Source organism: Neodiprion pinetum, chromosome 1, assembly GCF_021155775.2.
Source record: "Neodiprion pinetum isolate iyNeoPine1 chromosome 1, iyNeoPine1.2, whole genome shotgun sequence".
Taxonomy (NCBI): domain Eukaryota; kingdom Metazoa; phylum Arthropoda; class Insecta; order Hymenoptera; family Diprionidae; genus Neodiprion; species Neodiprion pinetum.
In genome coordinates this window covers 35,248,299-35,268,977 of record NC_060232.1, presented here as the reverse complement: position 1 = coordinate 35,268,977, position 20,679 = coordinate 35,248,299, and the positions used below count along the sequence as shown (strand labels likewise).

General features: G+C 35.7%; 3 protein-coding genes across 10 annotated transcripts; 2 read left to right on the top strand and 1 right to left on the bottom strand.

The window, feature by feature from the left end:
- Window positions 1–2: 2 nt before the first annotated feature.
- IKKbeta (I-kappaB kinase beta) lies at window positions 3–7,432 on the bottom strand. 7 transcript variants are annotated; one of them, XR_006881770.2, is made up of 13 exons: window positions 4,115–4,676; window positions 3,738–3,937; window positions 3,450–3,608; window positions 3,155–3,372; window positions 2,971–3,075; window positions 2,710–2,848; window positions 2,436–2,624; window positions 1,787–1,995; window positions 1,394–1,681; window positions 1,157–1,306; window positions 646–939; window positions 185–369; window positions 3–73 (listed from the first exon to the last, which is right to left on the bottom strand). XR_006881770.2 is itself a non-coding variant. In XM_069133098.1 (13 exons), the coding sequence occupies exons 2-13, from the start codon at window positions 4,224–4,226 to the stop codon at window positions 306–308; spliced, it is 2,127 nt and encodes a 708-aa protein (XP_068989199.1). In that variant the 5' UTR covers window positions 4,227–4,500; window positions 6,978–7,432; the 3' UTR covers window positions 98–305. The 7 variants fall into 7 exon arrangements, 6 of the variants coding, with proteins under 6 accessions (XP_068989199.1, XP_046469405.1, XP_046469415.1 ...); XM_069133098.1 differs by lacking the exon at window positions 3–73 and adding an exon at window positions 6,978–7,432 and having other exon boundaries at window positions 98–369; window positions 4,115–4,500; XM_046613449.2 differs by lacking the exon at window positions 3–73 and adding an exon at window positions 7,005–7,432 and having other exon boundaries at window positions 98–369; window positions 4,115–4,500.
- LOC124212948 (uncharacterized) lies at window positions 6,876–10,451 on the top strand. Of its 2 annotated transcripts, none has more exons than XM_046613637.1 (6): window positions 6,876–7,005; window positions 7,918–8,034; window positions 8,547–8,651; window positions 9,332–9,436; window positions 9,656–9,898; window positions 10,148–10,451. In XM_046613637.1, the coding sequence occupies exons 1-6, from the start codon at window positions 6,961–6,963 to the stop codon at window positions 10,355–10,357; spliced, it is 825 nt and encodes a 274-aa protein (XP_046469593.1). In that variant the 5' UTR covers window positions 6,876–6,960; the 3' UTR covers window positions 10,358–10,451. The 2 variants fall into 2 exon arrangements, with proteins under 2 accessions (XP_046469593.1, XP_068989200.1); XM_069133099.1 differs by lacking the exon at window positions 6,876–7,005 and adding an exon at window positions 7,721–7,798.
- A 5,617-nt stretch (window positions 10,452–16,068) lies between these two features.
- Window positions 16,069–20,679, top strand: LOC124212953 (uncharacterized). The gene is made up of 5 exons (XM_046613652.1): window positions 16,069–16,207; window positions 17,255–17,371; window positions 17,838–17,942; window positions 19,618–19,827; window positions 20,403–20,679. The coding sequence occupies exons 1-5, from the start codon at window positions 16,163–16,165 to the stop codon at window positions 20,529–20,531; spliced, it is 606 nt and encodes a 201-aa protein (XP_046469608.1). The 5' UTR covers window positions 16,069–16,162; the 3' UTR covers window positions 20,532–20,679.

Sequence of the window (20,679 nt, the reverse complement as noted above, 5' to 3'; positions counted from 1 at the left end):
TTGTTATAAAAACTCCATAGTTGTGGATAAATATTCACAATCATAAATCACGTCTTCTGTTTGTATACGTTATCTAGGGATAAGATATAGATAGGTGTTGCTTAAAAAAGTATTATATTTTTCGTATCAAATATCACACTGTATAAAATCAAAATTCATAACTGACAGTTTATAATAGACCTACCATCTAGCAATTATGTATTTTATGAAAAATCGGTAATAAAATATTTGAGTAAAATACAACGTAGTTTTATATACTTTTAACGTAAGTTTTAAAATTATTTTTTCTGTTTGATTTCATCTCTTTATGGATTCAGGTTCATTATTTGTTTAAACTTTTCGTATGTTTCAGAAATAACGTCGAGCATCCTGTAAATAATATAATTATATCTTATTGTTGCTACATCGACGTTTTCGGTACAATAGACAATTTCCTACGACTTATTATACACGTGTCGAGGCATGAAGTATTGGGGAAAAAATGCCTGTGTGAAAAATAAATCTCAGCATGACTATTGAACAACATTTCTGACAGCAACACGATTCTGCAGCGCAAACTCGATGGTTTTTTGCTATCTTTCCCTAATCAGTAATCAAGAAAATGAATACTTATAGGTAATGAATTACCACAAGATAAGTACTCACAGGTATCGTATTACCAAGTTATCATAGATAACATTATCACTGGTCAAACCATCTTCTTCATTCAGACTTCGTACGGAAGATTCCAATTCACGGTTATCATCAACGTTACATTCTACATCCATGCTTTCTAAATTTTTGGGAAAACTGGCCACTTGCTTGTAATTTTCCCATTTCTTACACAAATTTGAAATTTGTTCTCGGTAAACACCAACCAATGCAACAGCAGATTCAATATACTTTTCTTGCATTGAGAGATCTTTTGCTGCCTGAGCCGTCGACACATGATCAATTTCACTGTAAAATTGAAAAATCGAACAGAAATGATATCAAAGATTTATAGTGCGTTAAGTGACTGACAGCAATAAACAAAGCTGCTCCTTTAGAATGAAGTCAAAAATTCACAAGTACTGTAATCATCATAATGAGTTATTGATAACATGTATAAAAACAAGTCATCTCCATTTGAGAGATTTTTCATAAATTTTTGGAATGTGGAAATTTAATAATGTACCTTTTTATATTGATGAGTTGTTCATTATTCATTAGATTTTTTCGACATTTCAGAAGTTCAAATATAAACTTGGCCATACGAACTGGTTGGTGCTTAATCTTCTCAGAGAGTATTTTAGAGTTTTCAACGATACCTTGTGCCTTTTCTAAACTGAGATGTGAAATGATATTAACGCAAAATATTTTTGCAATCCATAAATTTAATATTAGAAATAGTGTAGTGGTTTTCTTAACTTACAGTTCTCTGTATTCTGTTGTCCATTCAATATCTCCAAGCTTGGTTAAAATGTTTCGTACATGTAAAACTTTATCGCATTTTGCTTTGAGAGCATGGACCGTTTCTGAGAGAAATTGCAGCTTCTGTGTTAGATTTTGAATTTCGTTCTTCAATGTGTCTAAGACGTTAGTTCCATCATTTTGTATTAATTCACACATTGAGTGAAATTCTTCTTGGAGTAAGTTGAAGCCTGAGGCCATGTTATCTTTCTTTGATGATATAGTATCGAATTTGGAGTTGACTAGATCGCTGGAAATGATTAATAACAGGTATGTTAGTGGCAGAATTCATTGATAGAGATAGTGGGCCAAAGAATAATAATTATTTATTTTAATCGCATATGCAGTTACGAACATTTTCGCACACAGAGCCAATATGTAAGATCGAAACAGTTGAGCTTCTCTTTTTACGAAAAATATTGCAGCGGAATAGCACCGCTGCAATTCATATTTGGTCATTGTCATTCTTGGTGCTTCAATGATTTTTCTAACCAAATACGGCACTTCCGGATCAGGTATCTCGCTAAGCACACTTTCTTTTTTCGAAAGCGTTAGTAACCTACCCTAAAATAAATAAAAATTCAGAAATCAGTGTAATGACTGAAATAATCGGTCTGAAAATGAGATGCAACTAAATAATTCTGGTTAAATTATTTAATAAGAAAAATATTTCTGTAATCATTCTTTTTAAATTCATCAACACAGGATCTTACAGAAGAGATTTGTCAACTAAAATTTCAATAGATTAGTTTGCAACATTATTGAAGTCAAGGGGCAACAATGCAAGCATGTGAACTAGTGAGGCAACACATGTTCAATGCTTCTGTCAATCTTGAAGGAAAGTGGCTTCTCCGATCCATGTGTACCTCTACTCTTTTTACTGTTTTCAAAGCCTTCAGAGAGACAACAATCTCAATCCCTGCATCATTTACAGAGGGAATCATTTAGAGATCAATAACTTTCCAATGAAATTTTGCAATTATTCTGAGCATTCAAATACTCACTCGTAGGTCGCTTAATTTTATAATCCCATCATCCTCCAGAAGATCACCATCAGGGTCAAGTAATTCTTGACTAGAAATACTTATTTGAGTATCTTGCTCGATCAAACATCTCAGTTGCTCAAGAGTGGTATCACTCGATATTTCGTAGTGATATATACGATAATGTGGTACACAGAAGACATGAATCACCTGTACATCAAACAAAAAAATCAGCACAATTGATAAGTGGAAATCAATTTTCATTGAATTCTGATTTTTTATGTTTCAGATGTACCTTCTTGGATAAAATTTGTGCAAGCATGGAAAATACAACCACGATTTCGGTACCATTTTTCTGGCATTGCCGCCCACGTTTTTTTGGATCCCATTGTAGGACAGTTCTGAACCAATCTTTCAAAGCATTTCTGATGCATCTGATGCAATAGTGTTATAAAAAATATCATTAGAACAATCTGAACAAAAGTATGCATATTATAACGAGTTAAAATAATTTCTTATTTTCATTGAAGATTGAATCACATGTGCATCATCTTACGGTGATATATCAGTGGAATCTTGAATATCTTGCTTATAAACTACGCTGCCATCTTCGTATTGGACACATATATCATCGTTTGATTTACGTGAGACGTGTCTCCTCCTGGATATGAAAAATTGATAAATCTCAAGTGAGGAATATTTTCGAATGATTGCGGTATTTTCATTCGAAAATTTATTACCATTCTATAGGACTTGTTTCGTTTGGCAAAAATGGTCTTGAGCCAGTTATTACTTCATAAAACAGAATTCCTAAGCTCCAGTAATCAACAGAACAAGTATATTTCTCTGCCCACAATATTTCTGGAGCAACATAATGTAACGTTCCAACAGCAGAAGCGTGGATACTATCGTGTCCCAGTTCCTTGGCGTAACCAAGATCAATTAATTTGTAGATTACCTGTAAGGTGAATAATGGTTTAAATAATACTATCAATATAAGAGAACGGAATACACAAATATAAGTGGTAACATTACCTTATTATTCCTCTCTTGCAACACTACATTTTCAGGCTTTAAATCTCTGTGTGTTATTTTTTGACAGTGAAGGTAACTGATGGCACTAGCGACATCACCGAATATTTGCATGGCATCTGGTTCTGCCAAGCCACACCAATTTTCACTCTTAGTTAATACCTACAATCAATAATTGAAAAAGATGTCAGAAATTATTGCATACGAGTTAATTCAATTAGTCGTAAAATTTGAACCATTATTTTATTCACATTACTTTTGCAAACAAAAATATTTCAATGGCAAAATTACAAGTCTGAGATCTCCTTTTGAACAGTATTCCATGCAAAGTACAGGCAGTGGCCCTTCAACGTTTTTCAATTCATCTGGCAAAGGTCTAGTAGCGACAATATTTTGGTGTTTCAATTGATTCATTTTATTAACCTCATGCACCCATCGTTCCTTCTGCCTTTCAGTTAATTGAGCATCACCAGATTTACACTTCTTTATTGCTAAAGGTAGAAAGTCATCAGTACTAATTATTCTAATTAAAACTACGATAAATAATGTACTTATTACGCCTGATCGCTGTTAAAACTTAAGCGGCGATGCGCAATTTATACAAGTAAGTGTCAAAAGAGTATTTATCGAACATCCTTTTGTTTCAGGATCGGCAATACCGAGCTCACCTATTTTGTCCCCGGTATGAGTATTTCTCCAAAGCTCAACGATCCCAAAACCGCCAGAGCCAAGGATCGTCTCAGAGATCCAATCACTATCAGTATCCATTGCAGCTGCCATTTATTTATTTCACAAGCTATGGTTTATACTATGTTGGTTAAGTGATCAGGATCGAGATGACAGGTGCACGTACAATAATGTTCAAAGAAATGAGGAATCATACTCTGGGTTACCTTACTCAAGTTTATTAATTCGCAGAATCTTTGGCGAAGGATAAGTTCTTTCTTGGTTATGCCGCGCTTTTGTTTTCTATTTGACAACTCTAATCCTAGACTGACGACGAAACGTCAGTTGGTTCAGTCATTTTACACCGCTGCAACGAGCCTTGACTAATCTATTTCATAGTCGGGACAGATTCTTAATATTAATTATTTGGTATAAGATACATAGCGGCAAAGAATTACACAGATTTTCCGAGGTTTCTCTCTGTTTTCCGCAACATCTTATCACTCATTACACTACGAATGTCACTGACCAATCGTGTGACCCTGGTGTAACCGACTACATCACCGCAGAGCAAACAGTTGAAACACAATTTAGCAGTTAGCTAGAATGGGACAAGCATATATTTTATACCAGGGTAGGATGTACGAAAGTGAGCAAAGCGCTAGTCGGTAAGTTAGTAATTCAGACGAGATTCGGTCGGTAAGGGAAAACATTGGCCGAGATTCGGCGAGTCACAGCGCTGATGCCGTAACGCGGGAATCGGCTCACCCTCGACGTTGACTGAAGAATGTGTATAAAGACGGATACCCCTGGGTAAATTTTTGTGACCAGTTTTCAAAGTTTACCACCTCCAAACGCCTCCTACCGCCTCCTTCCAGCTCCTACCCCCTCCTACTATCTCCGACCACCTTCTACCACCCCCTAAGACCTCCTACCGGCGCCTACCACCTCCCACTATTACCGAACACCTCCAACCACCTCCGACCACCTGCGACCACCTTCGCCCTCTTCGTCCCCCTGCTCCTCCATGTATCCTATAACAGTAATATTCATAATTATTCCAGCAACTTTTCATTTGCTCTCTCGATCTTGAATTTTCGTAGGCATAGAATCGAAACGCTGTTTTAGCTAATCGCAAGTGAAGTATCGAACTTTTAATACTATGTATGATGTATGATGTAGGATGTATGATGATACGATATGATGATATGATGAAAACACTCAGAATGATAATAATCCAATTCACGTGAACAGGAACGGAAAGAAAATATCCAAAGTACAGCAAACAACAAACGGTGGAATAATAGAATATTGATGCTTCAGTGGGGTCGGTTAAACTCGGTAACTTGATTGCGAAACGAAGAAGAATATACGTATTTCATACAATTAGTAAAAATGTGACATTACGAATGGGTGCGTAAAATCATGAAAATATTTTCAGTGTACCATTTTTTATGGATACAGAGACAGCAATTCTAGTATTCCTCGCTTATGTATTGTGTGAAATATTTGAACAAGTGGCCTCAATTACGTATTTCTTGGGGCCACGTTGCGTATTTGAATTCTAACACGCATAAACGGGAATCGGAGCGAGTCAGAGATAGCTGTGGAAAAAAAATGACCAAACATACGGATTCGAAAAACAAAATTTCCTGAAGGAGTCTGACCTCCAAAAGTTGCAGCACTTGGATTCGAATTCCGTAATTCCTTAATGAATTTTTTCAGGGAATGATAATCACAAACTAGATAGTACCCAAAAAATTGTGTCTCTCGAAATGTGATTTGCAACATCGCGTGCTTCGTGGGGACGATATATCATAGAAAAGTGGACTAATTGAATAAAAAAATAAAATGTACGTACCCTGTTCTCATAAAAAAAAAGAAAAAAAAATCACTTTTAATTTAACGCCTGCACCACCTGCGCAAAGAATAAAAAGTCGGGTGGAAAGTAACGTTCTGACGTGCGAATGTATAATAGTGATATTTGTCATTCGATGACGTATCACGATTTTTGGTACCATCTGTTCAAGTATTCTTTCATATAAGTTACTTCAAAACATTTGTTTTACCAATTTCTAAACTTAGATGAACTGTACATACACCAAGTCGATATGAGTGCGAAACATCCCTCAGAATTCACTCGACTCTGCAAAATTGTTTTCAATCCCTATTACTTCTTTTGCTATGACAGGTTAGAAAGATTTTTTTGCTATGCAATTATTTGTTACATTCAACAAATAAATTACTGAAACAAAATATATTTCTCCTCTTTTCACGAAAAACAGTTTGTCGGAACCGTTTATTCCTTTTTCTTGTTACCTTATCCTTACTCAGTTGCAATTTGGCGCATCAAACTTATTTTCAGTTTTCCATTTGGCACTTATACTACGAAACTCGCTATAGAAATAATACTAGAGAAGTAAACATTCAACAGTTGAGATTATATGGACGTAGTTGACTTGAGAACGATTTTCGATACCTGTTATATAGAATTGAGTAATTTCTCAGGCCAAATCTATTGTATCCCGGGTAAAAGATTATTTATTTCCAAGAAATTAGCTATCAATTTTCTACATATTTATTGCAGCTTTGAGAATTTTAAGCCGTAGTTTCAACCACTCCATTGTGCCTGCAAAATTTGATTTATAACGATCACACGGTAATACTCGAGATGAAGGGCTGTGTTTACGAGTTTATTCGCTAATTCCACGGTTTACACAAGTGTTGAATTTGCGCACAACAACCATGATTTCATTCCATATATAAGGAGTGCCGTTTTCGGCATATTATATCAAATCTCCGTCTGAATTCGATTGCCAACTATTCTGCTCAACCAAAGTCGTTTAACATGGGAAAATTCGTAACTGTTTTGTGCCTCCTGGTCGCTGTTACCGTGAGTAAAATAAAATAATGTTAATGATGGACGTTGATTTCAACAAACAAGAACTATGAAACTTTGCAAAATCGTCGCTTAATGATGAACTCTCACTTGGAAATCAATACAGTATCAATGCCTGTCATTTTTTGAGAAAAATATGCGAAATTTTTCATTTATCACTCTCACTGTTCGTATTTTTTGAAGCAATCGCACTTTGTTTAGTAACATTTGTTTCTTTAACACCCATCCAAATATCATGCGATGTATTTTAGACTCGAGATTTTTTGCTGCGCGGTTTGAAGATATCGCATCACGTAAGTTAGTGTACCAGAGCGTTATTAATAAACATTTTTGTTTTTTCGTCATATGTCCCAATCACCAATTATTCTCAACCTAAAATGGTGTTCAAAGTTTTGTGGCCCCAAGATGTTCGGCCGAACGCAGACTGAAACGTCGCCGATAAACACAATTTGACCTCTACATCCGCAAACTTCATCACTGTATACATCACGGTTACAAAAACTCCTATCCAAATATATCAATAACAGAACCTACTTTCCGGATTTACCCCGTTGAGTGTGAGATAGTTTTTTCTATCGTTTCTATAGATATTATTACTCCAGTTTTCTACCACGCGATTAGATGACCCTGTCCAAAACATTTTTTTTAAAAATGTCAATGTCAGAAAAATTCAGTCGTGGATTTCGAGTACGAAACACCCGATTTCACTCACTGTCTCTTCAAAGAATCATTCTCACCAAGACGATAAGAATAATTATGACTTGACGAGACTGTACCGTAATTACATGTAAATTCACAGCTTGATCTTGATACATTCAAAAAAATATCAGTGTTTTTCGGCGTGCTTCACATCATTTGAGTCTTCGTCTTTGCACTTTTATTTCAACACCATACTTGTGTTCTCAGGGTATCCAAGGCTCGAATCTTACCGATATTATAGCGGCGATGGAGTCAAGTGAAACGTCGTCAACTACGACGATATCATCTTTGATGTCCTCAATTACTTCAGAAATGAGCAGTGTGGTAAGTGACACTGCAATGTTGATTAAACAGTTCAAATTAGCTGAATAAACAAAAAGCTTACCTTTTTTGCAACAGTCATGATCGGATGATTGCATTCGTTGTCCTCTATAGCTCATTTTCAGTTTCGTTCATTAAATGTTCGAACATGTCGTACCCAGGTCAGCTTCATTTTAAGCCAACATCAAAAATCCTGTTTAGATTTTTTCTAATAAAACCCGTTGACAAAACTAGCACAAATGTGGGTGTAATAAAAACAGTAGGACAAAAATTGTTGATAAAAAAATGTTCGTGTTCTAAGACAAATTTACATTGTCTACGTATCAGAAAGCAAAGATCATCACGGTATTGTAAAAACGTAACTAAAACATTTTGAAAAAAAAAGGAAACGACAAATGCCGTTTCAGTTTGACAGCGATCAAAGAATTATGCATTTCGTAATTCGAATACGATTATTTCATTTTTAAATTTTGAAAGCTTTTAAATGTGCGAATCTCGATGATTGTGATTTTCAGAGTAGCTCCACCGGGACAAGTTCTATTTTATCTACTATTACTACGACGTCAACCTCTGGAATAACGGCCTTCGCTACTGAAGCTGAGTCGGTGTTTACGGAAATGGTAAGTGACATTCTACTACAGCGATTAAACAGGAAAATCAAGACAATAACCTGAAAACTTCTGAAGACGTCAAAGTTAACACGTGGCAAATCTATTCAATGGAGTCGACGTAAAATTTTATGAGTTTGTAACGTCAAACTATGCATTTACGAATTGTTTCCCCTAGCGTAAAAGTAAAACCTTTCTCGACCCGCGTACAAAAATAGAAAAAAAAAATCACAAAAAATTATACACGTATAATGGTATCTTCATTTGCTTGAAAGTTGTTTACTATTTACTTCCACCGTTACGACTCATTTGTAGTTTCAATTTTTCGGGACGCTCGAAAACGGAGAAAAAAAAAACCAAAAATTTTGTCGGCAAAATTAGAAAGGTTTTGAGGATTGAAGGGACCGCTTTTATCAAGGTCTTCAAATCATTGCAGTGATTCCATAAAATTTAAATACAAAATCTATATTACAGATACAAAATTATCTATCTATATATACAAAATAAATCTATAGATACAAAAACTTGGGTAGGTACCTGCAAAATAAATGTCGTGACATTCGGGGGGCTTCGCGTAATCCGAGGGTTACCTTAAATTCTTATTTCATTTCCATCGAAAATGCGTCTGATTTCAACGATTATGATGCTCGGAGTATCTAAGGCACGAATGGAATTATTTTCTTTATTCACAGGCAACTGGGTTCAAATCTGCTTTGACCGCAGCCACATCATTCGAATCGGTAGCTAACGCAACCGCAGCCTTGGCGATTAGTGAAATGGCAACAGTTGTTGAATCGGTAAGTTGAAGAATGACTTACAAGTTGGAATAAATTGAAAATCCTGAAATGTCCTGACGACGTAAAACCGTCAAATTTATCGCGTGGGTAATCGATTTTATAGAGTTGACATGAAATTTCAGTGTTTTAAGTTGCCAAACTGTATGAAAAATTTTTCACTAGGCGTGACAGTAAAATTTTCATAAATTACTAATACGAAAAATTCATGCACCCAAACAGTATTCCGATTCGAGTGTGGACTTGAGCTCGTGTACAACCTTAGTTACGGAGTTTCAAACAATTATCTCTAATGCAATTGCTAACACAACCAGCTGCGCCGCTACCTATGTAACTAGTCTGAATAATGAGTACGACGCAACGGTAACTGCGTTCTCAGATTTCCTACAAGACCTGTATGATACGGCAGAAGAAGCGAACTCGTGCAGTACCGATTTCTGGACTTACATTTCATGTATAGCAGAGGTAAGTGCACTCTAATATTTCTGTAGTGCTTACAGAAGAATAAAAGTTATTAAGTTAATTTTTTTCAAAAACAATGCATGTGGCTGTTGTGAAGATTTGTGTGACAATGTTCCGTATGAGGTTAAAGTGGAGGCTACATGGTTCGGTGACTGAATGTGAACGGTTTATCTCTGATGTGTGTATCTGGCGTATGTATGCGCGTTTGATTCCTACGTGTGTAAGTCAGTCTAAAACAATATTTTTCCGCAGGTGGCTGCTGATATTACAGGCACGAGTGCCACTGACTTTTCGAACGTGATGATCAACGCGACCGCTCTAATATCAGATATGAGCAAATTAGAGACGGAATTGGAATCGTGTGGGCTTTCGTCTGCAGTGACGACGGTTCAGGATAATTTAGTCACATACACGGCAGAGTACGCAGAATGTGCAGTGAACTTGGGCGCCAGTGCTGCATAAACTTCTTCACAAGTTATACGCTAAATGACGATATAAAGTCCAACGTACTGTATATGTATTGAGGTCGGATGAATAAAATATAATGTCATTGCAATTTTATTCTCTCACACTCATTTTAGAACTTCTATTTTTTCAAATTTCAATTGGAATGACCGCTCGAACATTGTTTTACATTGAAAAAATTTTATGCTTTTTAGGATATTGAAAATATAAAATTATTAATACTCAAAATATGAAGATAAACAAAATTCATTTACAACTGTGAGAGTTTTTTTCATCACTTAAGTAAAGATGATAATAAAAAAAACGTCATTCGGATAGTTCCGATATACTTCGGCTATCCCTGTAATTACAACCGCCATTTCTAATGTATATATACATACATACATATATACGTATATTTCACAGCAATCTAAACAACCGTACTCGTACTTGTTCATGCAGAAATGTAACAAACAATTGTTTTTGTTTCAACTTTCACTAGCTATTTCATGTACTCGATAAGTAAATCTTATTGTTACTCTTTTATATGAATCATAACATATGAATCTATATTTCAATTTTAAATATACGTAATCTAAAAAAAATCCGGTCTACTAAATTTATTATTATTCATGAATAGTTAAATTGTTTAGATATTCTGTTACAGAAAAATTTTAGACAGTTAAGTTGTAGAATTTAAAAAAATATTTCACCAATTATTTTTTCAATTCAACCTAGTATCACTTTATTATTATATTTGAAATTTCACGCAATTGCGTAAAAGCGTGAGATTTTTTTTCATCACGCGAGTAATGATTGGCGTACGAACGACCTGTGTTCTGAAGGTTCAAGCGACGTGAAAAGCCATTATGTTCACCATCTGTAAAATTTCGTTTTCACGTAAATTGCTTACGTACACCGATAGAGAAGCGAGGCGGCTTGTGCGTCGCTTGAAATATTTCCAAAGCACCAAATCGACCTTCTGCATACGCGCAATTGCGGGAAATTGCAAATACTGCGTACCACGACGACGTCTTATCACGTTTCAGAATATTTTATACGGTAAGTTAAAGAATATAATTTCGTCGTCACCTCCTGCGCCGATTCCGACAAATTTTTTCTCAAAACAAACAATTTCGGAACAATACAGTGGTATTTGATTTGGAAAGAACATAAGTGATCAAATTACACCGTACAGTCCGAACAACATGATTGCAGTCCCAGATCACCGAGCACGTCGTTCTCCTTGCGCTGCTTGCACGCGATTGACGTCACGCGAGTCTCGCCAATGGTGAAATATTCGGACGGTCTGAGCGAGCTGCGCGTAGCGAATGCGCACAACGCTTGTTGGTGTTTGCGAAATTCCGGAAGTCAATAGCATCGAGCGTACTATTCCAAAGACGGCGAACGGAGCCGAGAATGCAGCGGTAATGGCAGAGCCCTGCATTACCGACTTATTTACAGGATTACGAACTCTGGTTTGAGTGAAAATGCAAGCAAGAGATCAATCGAGCTACAGGACTATGCGGGGAAAAAGCTGTGAGCGTGTAGCGCATTAATTTCGTTAAAAGGATTAAGTAATTCGTGTTATTTTTATTGTGATGGATCAAAAATCACCGGGGGTGAATTTTCAAATTTACGATTATTTTTAAACAAGTCAACATTGACCTCTAATGTAGCATATTATATTATTGTACAGATATTAACGCGCAGAATTAATTAATCAATTCATTGTCTTAGGATGAATTAGCTAATTGAATAATTAAAATTCGAAATAATCGTTTTTTTCAATTGCAAATAATTTACACAAGAGTATGTTCTACAATACAATATATATGATCAGTAATTGAACATTAATCAATGTAGAATTAACTGTTTTTGTTACTAGCAGCACGAATTTATTGTACTGTACATAGCATTTGCGTGGCTTCGACTCATTATAGACTATATTAAATATTCACAAGAAAATATAACAAATTAGAGGAGCAAACAGGTGGTAGAATAATAGACTGTTTACGCTTCACTGGGCTTGATTGAACTTGGTAAATTGATTGTGCGAGAATGTATAGGGGGTACTACTAGAGTGCCTAGGTGAATATGCGTATGGATACAACCATATGCTAGGCTTACATATGTGTCAATGTTTGTGTGTTGCGAGTCTATGAGGGCAGAAGTACTCGCACTTTTCCCTTCACGACAGTTGGAATAAAAACTTCACCATGTAAGCGTGTGTTCAGTTCTTTCTTTATCCAATTATATTAGAGTGGCGACGAGAGTATAAACTTCACTCAGGTAAAAAAGATAATAAACTGCAACAAATGTAGGATGAAATGGTTATAACTGAAAAAGCTTGGATAGCAGTACAAAAGAATATCAAGCAGTGAAATGAAGTTGAAGGAAACAGCACACAAAAGTGAGAAAGAAGAATTGGGATGAGTTCGTAGAGCGAATGGATTTATGTTCCGGATCGAGTGAAATAACAGATAAAATAAAAGGAAATCAATTTTCTCGACGCAAGTTGAAGCAAAAATGTAAAGTATTATCAAGAAAGGTTGTGCTTTAAGAAACTAGCTTTAATGATATTATTTGAAAACTTGAGAATCCATAAATCCGAAAGTGAATGAGACAGCATTACGGCAACGTTTCCGTGAAAGAAAGCAGAAAAAAAATTCGTGTGACAATTATACAGTTCGTGGCAGGGTTACGTGCACTGGCAAGAGATCGCAAATTAGCAAACGAAGGTAAAGTATTGAGAGATTAGTTTATTACCGGTACAAAGCCAAAAACTTTGAACATCTCATGATTAAAAATAGAAATAACAAAATTAGATGACTGAATCGCAACAGCTATAGCCACGGAAAGCGCCAATAGAGCGGTAAATGTACTCATAGAAAATAATTTGAAAAAGGAAGACATATCTTCGAAATGGACGCCCTGAGAAAATATGTCTCATAGAATCTATAGAATACGAATATTTACTAATTTCTCACATATAAACGGTTCCCTGTCATTGACATTTACTGGGGACCGTAAGTATTCATTTTTTCGAAAACCCGATGCAAAATGGACCGCATGAAGAAATTTCGAATTAATGTTCAATTTTCTTTTTTTCATCTTACTGAAGCATGGTTAAGCTTTTCTCGCTAAGTTAAGCCAGGATTCAAAAAATTTGAATTAAAATGAATGAATTAAACAAACATGGGAATCACACTGATCATTGAATGGAGCGGCGAAAAAAATTGTCCAAACCTTTAAAAGGAAAATAAAAATTCTTCCGCGTGAAGCTAGAACGAAAAAAAAATCGATGGATATAATATTATTCGATCATGGATCGTGAAAACAACATTCTTGTAAACTCTCTTTCTCACAGATAAAATTAAATTGAGTCCACTCACACAAGATCGCAGTCAAGCTGTGCTCGGAAGAGATTATTGAAAGACACTTAAATGAAATGCGAAAGAAACCAAATGATGTTAGCCGCGGTAACGAAGCTGCGCTAACAGTGGTAAAAAAACACACACCAACACTTATAGTAACAAGTGTATCGGGAAGGTCACCACGTGCACACGTGTCTATTTATTTATTTAGCCAAAAATATTACATACATACTCTTTATATAAACAGAGCGATAGCGATTCTGATTCTCCAATATTCTCTGCAATATTTAAACAAGTGGCTTGATTAGTGCACTTGTCGAGGCCACGTTGCGTATTTGAATTCTTAAACACGGCACGTGTATAAACGCGCACCGGATTGAATCGACGACAGCTGTAAAAAAAAGTAAAAAAAAAAAACCAACAACCAACGAATCATGCTTAAATTTATTCCAAAAACAACATTTTTCAAAAGAGTCTTACCTTAAAAATTTTCAGTTTCTGTATTTGAATTTCGTAATTTTGTATTGGATCATTCGTGTACAGGAAATGATAATCACCAGTTATTTAACACCTGCAACAACTGTGCAAAAAATAAAAAGTAGGGCGAAAGAAAACATTCTGACGTACGAATGGAATATAATTATATTATTGATTCGATGACGTATCAAGGATTTTCGTGCAATCTGTTGCAATCACCATTCACATATATGTTGTGTCAAGACATCTATTCGAATTTATAAATTCAGATTGACTGTACATGCACGAGGGTTTCAAAAACGTCACAAAGTCGACGCGTGTTCAACACATACGTCCGGATTTGCTCGACACTGCAAAAATTATTTTCCATCCTATTATCCAACGAAACTGTTGATACATATTCTACAGTGTCTCCAATAAATGTGTAAGTTTTCGCTGTGGAAAAAGTATAAATGCTAGAAATCCAAGTTTTGTGATCAGGAACAGAAAGATAATATTCGAAGTAAAGGAAAAAACAGATGGTAGAATAATAGCATGTTGATACTTCAGTGGGGTCGATTGAACTCAATGTCAGTAACTTGATTACGAGACATAGAATAATTATATGATTGGTAAAATGATGATAATACGATTAAGTGAGCAAAACCATGCAAATATTTGCAGTATACCTGTTTGATGAACAGAGCGATAGCGATTTCGATTCTCCAATATTTTCTGCTATATTTAGACAAGTGATCTGAATCAGCGCGTGCGTTGGGGCTACGTTAAAATTATACGCATCTCTAAACGCGAACCCCATAATTAGATTCAACAGGTTTGATACCTAATTTCTCTCGCTGTTACAGACGTAAAAAATATTATTTTCCAGCAATACAATGGATTGCCTACTACGATAACTAACATCGATAAGAAAAATTTCGTTCTAGCCCAATAAATATATGTATATTTTTTAAGAAATGGGAAATAAAAGTTTTTGTTACCTTCGTCAAATAAATTGCTGGAATGCAATATATTTCTCTACTTTTCGCGGAAAAGAAATGCATCAGAATCATTAATTCATTACTTTTATCTTGCACCTTCTGACGATCAGTCGTAATTTGGAGCATCAACCTTATCTTAATTTCTTCATTTATCACTACGTCGTAACTCGATGTAGAAATAATACTAACGAAGCAAACATTCAACTGCTAAGGTTACACAAATGGCGTACACGAGTTTATTTTGCGAATTGTCGAGAAGGTAAATGAATTTTGGTGGTCTTCTACTTTTCCAAGATTCGCACAGGCTTGGATACAATATGATCTAAAATGGCTGAAACAAAGCTGGGAATTTCCATACGAGTCATGGGAAATCCAAAAGGGATTGATACCGATCAAAACAGGAATCTTAAGAAAGTTGATAATTATTGCAGAGCTGAAAAATGAAAAGTCAAAACAACAAAGTAGACTAATCTGATCGACCTAGAAAAGAAAAGTGCAATAAGACTTAAGAAATTAGTTACCTGTGTTGAAATACTCTGTACATCTCGATTTTTTTTCTGAGATACCTCCGATATTCCTAAATCACAGAATTTTATACTGAACAGGTTCCATTATTCTCCTAGAATTGAATCGTTTCCTAGGCCAAATATCTGGTGAGCCTTGTGAAAGATTACTCATTCCCAAAAAATGAGCAGTCAATTTTTTACATCTTTAGTGCAGTTTAGAGAACTTCCTGTCGTGGCTTTAACCACTCCATACTTTCTGAAAAGTTTGACCCATGACGATTAAGCGGAAAATTTTCCCGACGAGGAACTATACTTACTCGCTGTTCATCCTCCTATTCCGGGGTTTACACAAGTGTTTAATTTGCACACGATTACGCTGGTTTCATTGCGTAGGTATATAAGGAGCGCGAATTTCGGCATATCGTATCACAACTTTGTTTCAATTCAACTACCAACTATTCTACTCAATCCAAATCGTTCAAGATGGCAAAATTCGCAATTGCTTTGTGCCTCCTGGTCGCTGTTACGGTGAGTAAAATAAAATAATGTTAACGATGAACCTTGATTTGGATAAAGAAGAACTATGAAACTATGCAAAATGAATTATTAACACTTACTTGGAAATCAATGTAGAATTAATGCCAGTTATTTTTCACGGAAAATGCGAGAAACGTTTCTTTCGTTACTAAACATTGCCGTATTTTTTGCAGTACTGATACTTTGGTTATTTACATTCAATTTTTAACATGTATCAAAATATCAAAATGTATTACGGACTTATGGTTTTTTGCTGTGAAGTCTTCCGATGTACCATTCAACTGATTCCCGTTCTCTCTGGGGATTATTATAATAACTTTCAATATAATGGAATTTACTGTTGCACTTGTAAATGATTATATATCGTTTTAAATTGAGAGAACACGTGGATAAAATTAACAGAGCATAAACTAATGAATTTCTTTGCTATGTTGCCATTTACGCAATATAAAATGGGGTTCAAAGTTTTGTTGTCTGAAGATGGCCGACGAAGCTCGAATCGAAACGTCACCGACAAAAAACAATTTGACCTTCGCGTCGAGGACCTTCATTACTGTACATGTATCGTGGTCACAAACTTCTATCAAAATATAATAATATTGGTCCCGAGATTTTTCAATTCACCCCGCTGGCAATGGGCGGAGGATACTTAACGGTATTTTTCTGTATTGAGACGAGCAATATTTTCCAACGAAATTAAATATTGTCGCTCGAGCTTCGTAGCACGGGATCAAGCGATTCGATTCAGGTAATTTTTATAAAAAATTTCAGCTCCAGTAAAATTAAGGTGTGAAGTATCAGTACTGAACACTCGATTTCACATGCTGTCCCTTCAAACAATCCTTAGTATCAAGACGTTAACAAACAATTACGACTTGGCACGATTGTACCGTAATTAAATATAAATTCACAACTTTATCTCGATGTGTAAAAAAACATCCATTGTCTTTTGGCGTACTTCGCATCGTTCGAGTCTTCATATTAGTCCCATTTTAACACCAAGATAACTTTGTCTGAGCTCCATTATTCTATTCTCAGGGTATCCAAGGCACAGATCTGTCCAGTATGTTGGAGTCGGGGACGTCAACTGCAACATCAGCGAATACGACGATGACTACGAAGTATACCTCAATTATGTCGGATGTTGACAGCGTGGTAAGTGGGACTGCAGTAACTGTGAAATAGGTCAAATTAGCCGAATAAACACAAAGCTTGGCTTTTTGCAATAGGGATAATCGATTAATTAAATGTCGAGTAGGGGTGTACTCAGGTTACAATCCAGCCTCAGAAAATTCATTCAGACTTTGGAAATAAAGTCCACTGAGAAAACCCACATGAATTCGGATAAAATAAAAATACTAGGAAAGAATTTGTTGGTAAAAAAATTTCTGTCGCGAGAAAAAAAAACACACACAATATTCACACATCAGAAAGCAAAAATTCATTATTATGGTATCGTAAGAACGTTACTGAAGCACTTTGAGAAATGAAGAAACGATAAATTTCGGTTTCAACTGATGCCGATCGAAGGAGTATGCATTTAGTAATCTGAGTGCGATTATTTCGTTTTTGAAACCTAGAAAGATTTCAGATTACAAATATCGTTGATTGTGATTTTCAGTCTGCAACCGATACCACGAGTAGTATTTCATCTGCTCTTGCTGAGGTGGTGAGCACGTCAGCATCAAGCCTCACTAATGACGCTTACACGAGATTTTTGGAAATGGTAAGTGACACTCTAGCACAGCGATTGAACAGGTAGATTAAAAAACAGAAACTCAAAAAGTCCTGAAGACCTTAAAGTTATCACATGGCAAATCTATTTCCCAGAGTCGATATAAGATTTCATGGCTTCACCAGGTCAAACCATAAATTTAAGTATTTTCCCTAAAGTGTATGTAAGACTTTTCCCGGGCGACGTACGAAAATCGGAAAAAGATTACAGATAATCTGTCCATGTATCAGCGGCCATCTGTACATTCGTCCGTGTGTTAGCTTATAAATTTAGAACTAACGAACCGATTTCGATTGTTTTGTTTTCTGCACATAGATACAACGTCTGGCTAGTCTTATAGGTTGTATTTTCAACCGATTTCGAAGACGAATTTGTTGTCTTACTCCGCTAGTGGTCCCATAAAATTGTGAAAATGATAGTGTTCCATTAATGGCTAGTTCTGGAAAATTTGAATTTTCATCCCGCCATAACTTTTCGCCGTTTATTGTTGTTTATGATTATATATCGATTTGGTTGATTTGTACTGGCAGAAAATAGTCAATGGAAATGCCTGTTGATATATCCAGACAAAAAAAAAGAATCTAAAAATTATTAAATATGATGGTTGAAAAAAAAATTTATATTTTTTTGCTCTAAAAAGAAAAAAATATTTCTTTTTACTTAGGATTTTATGAATTAAATTTAAATAATGAAATTTCGTGCAAAAGCCACGATAGAAACCTTGTATAGCTTGAAAAATTTACCAGTCATATGCGTACGGTACACATTGCAGCTTCGATTGTGGGATCGTTATAAAAATTGCATTTGATTCATCGAGTCACAAGTAAAAATAAAGTATTCTGTCTTTTCAGGGATAAATTTTTTTTTTTTTTTTTTATGTTACTACCAGACCAATAGTTTTGGAGATATAACGATGTGTGTAAGTCAAGTCGGAACGCGATCACACACTTATGCGAACGCTGTCCAAACTCTTACGAATAGATGAAAGTTATGTTCAACATTTTCCGAGGTCTCGGTGAGCTTTACAATAAAGTCCACGAAAACATACAGCTATGTCTAATGTTTTTGCCACAAGAAGCATTTTAAAATATTCGCGGGTGGAGTTTCAACGGGCTGCTAGTTTTACATAAATAGAAGAGAATTGCAAGACCTTGCTGGTAATGGTTTCTTCGTTTCCTTGAAAGTTATTTACTATTTAATATAATCCTTATGACTTAATTGATTGTTCCAGATTTTTCGAGACGTTCTGAAAACTCTAAAAAAATTACGAAATAACCTGACGGCAAAATTAAAAAACTTTTAAGGATTGAAAAAACCACTTCTGTCAGGGTCTGGAAATCATTGGAACGATTCCATGAAATTTATAGAATTAAAAACAAAAAAACTTGACTTCTTTCAAGGGAAAATTCTCGTCGACACGATAAGAATAATCATGACTTGACTCGACTTTACCGTAACATTTATACTTATTAGGGCTATAAATACAGAACTTGCGGTAGGTACCTGCAAAATAAAATGTCGTTGACCCTCTGCGTGCTTCGTGTAATCTGACAATGAGTCTTTCCTTATAATCTTATTTCAACTCTGCGAAAACTGCGTTAGATCTCAACGATTGTGATCCTGGGAATAACTGAGGCACGAATAGAATTATTTATTTTGTCTTCAGACGGCTGCGTATATTAATGGTTTGGACGTAATTGAATCATACTCTGCAAATGACACCTCGACGGCTGCAACCGACTGCTGTATCAGCTACGCAAATTCTACCACAACTGATATCAACACTGCAGTAACATACTTCACTACTTTTTTCGAAACCATGCAGGAAATGACACAAACCGCGCTCTCATGCAGTACCAATGCGTGTATGGCTGCGGTGAGTACAATCAAATTTTTCTGCACTACTCATATGAAAGAAAAATTTCGTTAGAGACTCCGCACAAACGCCGAAACATATTTTTCCGCGTTCTCTTACTTGAATGGCTCAATCGTTCAGCAAGCTAGGGGAGTAGCACTTGTTTCATTATTGATCTTCTTGGAATAATTACTATTGAAGCACTGGATCAGTGAAAAAAATTACTTTCCATCTACAATGTAGATACAGAGTACTGCTAACAGAGAAACGCGATATTACGACGTCGTAAAAATATTTCATTATGCAATGAGAGAAATATTGCAAGTACATAATGTAAAAAATTTTGAAAACTTATGCAATATCCGTATGTAGCTGGTGAACAATTGTTATTAAGTTTGTTTATTCGAAAGGCAATACGTGTGGCGGGTGGCAGTTTTGACGATTTGTATGACACTATTCTGTATGAGGTGAAAGTGGGCTCTACACGGTTTGGTGAGCGGATGTCAATGATCTGTCTCTTAGGTGGTGAATGTGGTGTATGTGGTTTCGTTTCTAACATATCATGTACGCTGGTCGAAAACGATGTTTTTGCGCAGGTGGGTACTAACATTACGGGGAATACTGCCAGCAGCTTTACGGCTGCGATGGACGCGGCGGACGATCTTATAGATATCTGTGACGATTTATCATCACAATTGGAAACATGTACAGCTGATAATTCCTAAGACACAACGGAGTAAATAAAATGTGCAGAGGCATTGCGTGCCTAGTAGTTCATAAACTTTTTCACAAGTCGTACAATAAATGACGTTACGACATCCAACGTACTATATATGTATTAAATTCGGATAATAAAACACAATATCATTGCAA